General features: G+C 53.3%; 1 protein-coding gene across 1 annotated transcript in view; it reads right to left on the bottom strand.

Moving 5' to 3' along the window:
* UBE2QL1 (ubiquitin conjugating enzyme E2 Q family like 1) overlaps positions 1 to 276 on the bottom strand; it is a 45,425-nt gene extending 45,149 nt beyond the window's left edge. The window contains exon 1 of the mRNA XM_029216079.1: positions 4 to 276. Coding sequence (XP_029071912.1) covers positions 4 to 276 — 273 coding nt within the window. The remainder of the gene's footprint in view (positions 1 to 3) is intronic.
* Between the last annotated feature and the right edge of the window lie 5,706 nt (positions 277 to 5,982).

The following is a 5,982-nucleotide window of genomic DNA, read 5'->3' as shown; positions in this document are numbered from 1 at the left end:
CGCCCCCGCCGCCGGCTGCGGCGGCTTGTCGCGCTGGGCCAGCTCCGCCGCGCGCTTGCCCTTGCCCTTGCCGGGTCCGGGGCTGGCGTCGCCCGCGCCCCCGGCGGGATGCTGCTGCTGCGGCTTGTGGCCGCCGCTCTTGGCGCCGCCCTTGCCGCGCAGCGACGCGCTCTGCTGGCCGCCGCCGCCGCCGCGGTGGTTGTGGTGATGCTTGGGGTCCTCGGTGTCCCGGTTGTGCAGGCGGATGAGCCCGATTTTGCGGAGCAGCGTGGCCATTTTAGGCTTGGCGCCGGCGCGGGGTTCCCCTCGGCTCCTGCCCCCGGAGCCCGAGAGCCGGGGCGCGGGGGACGCGGGGCGGCAGCGACCGGCGACCACTCAGCGGGGCGCGGCGTGGGCCCCCCCTGGCGCCGGCGGCCGTGGCGCAGCCGAGCGGGCAGCACGCGCGCTCGCCGGCCGCTGGGTCGCCGCTGTCATATGACGGGGCCCGCTCTGGCTCGGGCTCCAGCCGCCCGGGGAGGGGAAGCGTGGAGGGGACGCGCCGCGGCGGGCCGTCCCCCGGCCGGTCCCTGCGCGCAGCCCCCCGGAGCCTGGTGTCCGCGGTCCTTTGTGAGCGGCCGCAGCCGGGCTGGCTTCGAGTCCGAGCGCCGCCTCGGGGCGCGCCGAGCCGTCCGCAGCGCCCCGAAGGCAGCGAGGCGGCCGCGGGCTCGCGCCGTGCACGCCCGCCGTGCCGTGCTGCGCTGGCCGCTACCGCGGGGCCTCGACCGCCGCCGCCGCCGCGGCTGCTGACATTGCAAAGGCGGCTGCTCAGTCTGAGCCGAGCGCGGCGCGGAGGGGGCGGTCCTGCCGGCCTGGGAGGGGGGCGCGGGGCGGAGCCGCGGGACTGCCTGCGCCGCGCCGCTTCCCCGCCGCCCGCCAGCCGCCCGGCTCCTGCGGCGACACGCGCACGGCCGCTGGGGGGAGACATCGGTGCGCGCCGGGCTGCGGGGTAGCGCCGCGCGGAGCCGACCGGCCGGCCGGAGCGGAGCGAGGGTGGGGAGCAGGGCGAGAAGGGGCACGTGTGTGCGCGCGCTAATGAGGGTCTCAGAGGCTCCGGGTCCTTCTGCCCGGGATCCAGGCTCTAACCCCGGCCTGAGCCTCCTACCTCACTTAACCTAGTTGGAGCAATCCGGAGGGGAAGGGGCGTCGGAGAAGGATGGAAAGCAACCTGTTTATTGAATCCCGTGTGTACCAGATGGAGCCTGGTGTCCACACCGCAATCCTGGACCGGGGTCTGCGGAACCGGTGCTCTCCTAAGGACTGATCAAAGAATCAGGGCCTGGGGAGGAGGATGCGGGAAGCGTGCTCTCCGCAACCCGCTAAAGAACCCCTCGAGTCCCGACTTTAAAGGATGACCTTTCCGCGAATTCACCCCTGCGACCGGGCCTGGCTCCTCTCCTCCCCGCCACGCCAGGGGGTCCCTGTGTTCCAAAAGGGGAAAGAAGGGACCACGGAGCACTGGCTTTCGAGTCATTTCCAAGAGGTTGCGGGGAAACGCATCCGACTCTGGCGCCAGCTGGCGCTCAGGGCGCGGGGCGGGCCCTCTGCGGCCTTGGAGTCCCCGGTACCCGCGGGTAACCTCGGGACCGGCCGCGGAAGGGATGGGGATCCTCCTTCAACTTGGACGCTTTCATCTCTCCCCTCCCTTTCTGCCTTTAACTCATTGAAACTTATTTTTATCTGTTGAAATTTCAAGCAAAAAGCACTTTCAGAGCCCCAGAAGCTGGAACAACCAGGGAAGCCGTGAAGAGTCCAACGTTTGCAGGAATCGCGCCGCCGCGCATAGTCTAGTGTCTGTGGCCCAGCTGCGCAATGGGGAGGGGCGGTGATGATCCCCGCAATATAGGAGGAATCACCCCGAAAACCCAAATGGCCAAGGACTGACTCCAAACTTCACCGCTGTTCCTGGTTTGGCTTTCATCTTGAGGAGCCTCTAAATTCATCAACAGAGCGCGTTCATTCTGATGTCACCGTGACGATTGTTTTTAAACGTCTTTACCATTTTCACTTTTTATAAATTATTAAAAATTTTCCCTGTGAAAAATAGCTCTTCAGATCACCGCGGAAGTTAAGTTCAGACCTAACGGGCCTGTGGTTCGGTTTTCTAGAGTTGCTTCCCGGTAGAGTGAGGTGCCCGCCAGTCCTCGCCGGTTTGTGGCAAGTGCATGCAACCCTGGGACGTGGTCCCCTGGATCGGTGACTATATATAAAGGTGCCTTTCCGTGGAGGCTGTTTTCCAGTGGGTGGGAGTGGGCAGTGCAGCAGACCAGGCAAGACCAGTGGCTGGTGACCAAATCTTGGCTGCAACTGACTGAGATCTAGTTGTCCTGGTCTCATGGGCTTTTTTGTGACCCGTTCTGTCCAGCTCTGATTTTTAAAGAGAGGTTGATCAGGAAGATGACAATGTCTGTCTGTAAAGTACCCTGAGTTCATTTAACCTATGGGAAGAGGGGATGTGAGCAGATCGGGAGGTGACACTGGTGGGGACAGGCAGGCATTACATGTTTTATCATTTCACGGCCACAGAAGCCATCTCGGGTTTTATCTGACCCATTTTATTGGTAAAGAGACTGTGTTTCAAAGAAGCTGAGCAGCTAGCCCAGCTCAACCGTGTGCTGGGACCTACATCCTGGTCCCTGTGCCCCCAAGCCCTGTGCTGAGGTTGACCAGCTGCTCCAGACAGTACACTGCACTGCAGGGTTTCTGCCGGGGTTGGCTTTCAGTCCCAGTCCCAGAGGTGGAGGTGAGAAAGTCTCCACAGGTGTGATTATAATCCCCACAGGCCAGCTGACCTAGGGGGAGGCCTTGGAGAAACGTTTCCTACCTGAAGCAGGGGTGTCATCCAGTGTGGTTTGGGAATGGTTTAACTGAAATCCCAGGCAGCCATCTGTAAGGCCTTTAATTCTGACTGGAAATATTATTAGGGTGATCATATAATTTATTCTTGGGATGCAGGGCTTTTTTTTTTTTTTCTGAAAGTGAAAGGATCACAGTTAATACTGATGCTGGGACAAGAGGCCAAAGCAGGACAGACTGACAGGTGAGATAAAGGTCATCTTAATTATTATCTACCTGTCACACTTTCAGCATCTCTGATCAACCCTTTAAAGGGCTAAAGGCAAATGTTAGTTAAAAATTGGAAACGACCTAAATTTACAACAATAGCGTAAGTGGAAGGTAAATTATACCTAATCCACTTGAGAGAATATTATGCAGCAATAACATTACAGTTATGAAGATTATATAGCAAAATGAAAATATTTATGATGTACGTAATAGTTTTAAGTAAGAAAGCAGAGTGCAAAATTATATACACTATAGCTACAACTGCATAAAACTATGTGTAGGAAAAAAGACAAGAAGGAGGAAAATTGAAATGGTAACAATTATTACGTTAGTACAGGTAGGTATTCTCAACATACCCCCTCCTCAACCCTCCAGTCCATGGACTCAAACATTTGCTTCAGTGATGGGATGCTAGCAGCAGCAGTGGCAAGAAGGGCCCCCTCCTTCTCCTATCCCAGGAGATTCTAGAAATTTCCACGTCACCAGTGGAATGAATGGGCACCTATCCAGCTTAGCAATGTGTAGAGGTTGCATTTTGTTTTTAAAATTATTCTCTTTTATTTGATTTTCAAACACTCTGAAAAAGAATATATTGCAGTTACAATGAAAAAAATTGTTAGCAAGTTTTTAAAAATTGGCTGATTGGCGATTAAGTTTACAACATTAAGACAGTTGAATTGAGAGCGTTTAGCAAAATAAAATAATCTCTAAGGACAGCTGTGGGTCTCTATCTCCTCCTCCCTTCGCAAGTAGTGATGGGGTGGGGAGGGGAACGGCTAGGGTATCTCTTCAGAGAGAGCTGAGGCCAATCTGCCGTGAAGGGGAGAAAGGGAGGGAGGCAGGGAGGGAGGGAAGCTGGTTATCACAGTCGTCCGTCGTCTGGGAATTGTGTTGTACCTGCCAGTGATCCTCCCATGAGCATTTGAATCAATGGTGCCAGGGGCCAGCTGTCTCCAGTGGCAGTTTTTATAAAGAGATGCAGAACTGGGTTTGCCCATTTATTCTTTGTCTCAGAGGACCGCATCCCCGTTTTTTCCAGTTGGTCCTATTTCTTTAGGAGCCCCAGTCTCATAAAGGCATCAACCAGACTAGCTCAAAATATCAGCCCCCAATTCATACACATTGTTTATTCCCTTGAACGAAGGTGTTAAGATCACTGTCAAAATTCACAAACATTTTCTGCTAGAATTCACTGCAAGGCTGCATTGTGTTGATCTCTGGTGTCACCAGGTCACCTGACCTATTATGGCATTCGTTCGTCGATCATCAAAGCCAGTGCTTAGATGGCACTTCACATCTCAAGTGTCATCCCAAGTACTATATATATATTATATAAATATAGATATTCACGTACTCTTCATAACAGCTTCTAAGTAGGTACCATGTTTAGCCTTCCTTTATAGAGAAATTAAGTAACTAGTCCAAAATGATACAGTGAGTGGTCAGTGAAGCCAGGATTCAAACCCAGACAGTTTCATATGGTGCAGCACTATTGCTCTGTGGGCACCTACTGCATGCAGTCATCACTGCAGAGACGGCAGTGAAGAAACCCTGCCCCCCTGGAGCTGGGGTTCTGGGGAGGATGTCTTTATCACACTCTGAGCACTCTATAGAAAATTGCTCTAGCAGGCTCTAAAGGAAAGAGCTTGAGGACGTCAAGGAATGTTCCATACTCACCTCTGCATTTGCTCAAGACCCATGATGGAAGCAGATGTATTTTGTTATTTAATTGAAAACTCAGCCTTTCATTTTACAGCACAGACGTCTGAAGTCACAGCAGTGAGGATCTTGCCCAGAGTCACAGGAGGTGATGGAGAGGGAGCCAGGAGCCCCAGGCCTGATGCCTCATCCAGTGCTATCACAATGCAGTCTTCAAATTCCATAGGTTGTGCTATGAGAGGACAGGGCTCTGACGGCTTTCTGTCAGGATGCTTGCCTTGGGAACCCAGCCACCATATTTTGAGGAAGCCCAACCTTCATTAAAGAGGCCACACATGTGGGTGTCCAACCATCGACCCAGCTAAGGTCTTTGCAGACAGCCAGCAGCAGGGACCAGACGTGAGTGAACTTGTCTTCAGACGGTTCTGGCCCTCAGCCTTTGAGCCCTCCAGCTGAGGCCCCAGTTACTGAGCAGCAGAAAGCAGCCATCCCCACTGTGCCCTGACGGATTTTCCCACCCAAAGAAACTGTGAGGGATAAGAAAGAACACTGCTGATGTAGACCATCATGTTTTGGGCAACTTGTTACGCAATAATAGATAACCAATACAGTACAGGTCTTTCTGATTCTCACTTCCTCGAAGCCAGAAACGTGCTTTCCCAGATTCCTTGCACCCAGGCACAGACATGGGACCTGGTGTCAGCCAATCCGACACATCAAAGCAGAACTTCAGGTTAGAAGATGGAGGCTCCATAGGGGTTGGTCTTGGTGCGTGGACTTTGGTCAAACTAATTCACATGAAACTTTAAATAATATATAGCAGTGTTTTTATTTTGAAATAATATGTTTTGTATTAGGTAGAGCACTGGTTAGATTGCTTTAACAAAAAGTAATCTAGGGTCTCGAATAAGAAGTTTATTTCTCTTGTATGTAATAAGACAAGGCAGTTGCCACACGGCCTCCCTGGTGGCTTCACCTGCTGCCTTTTGCTCATTCTGGATGTAGCTGTAATTAAATGTCCAGGGAATTCCATAGGCCACTCATAGCCAATTCCGCACCCATCTCCAAGGCGGCACGGGAGATGTTGTTTTTCACTGGATAGCATGTGCCAGGTTAAACTCACTAGAAAGAAACAGGGAGGTATGGATTCTGGGGGTCCGGTAGAAGTCTTTACCACCTGTACTTAATAGCTAATTTAGGAGAGTAAACCAAAGTGAAGAA

Source organism: Monodon monoceros, unplaced genomic scaffold (genome assembly GCF_005190385.1).
Source record: "Monodon monoceros isolate NGI ecotype Baffin Bay Population unplaced genomic scaffold, NGI_Narwhal_1 Super_Scaffold_12, whole genome shotgun sequence".
Taxonomy (NCBI): domain Eukaryota; kingdom Metazoa; phylum Chordata; class Mammalia; order Artiodactyla; family Monodontidae; genus Monodon; species Monodon monoceros.
This window is presented reverse-complemented; position numbering and strand designations above follow the sequence as displayed.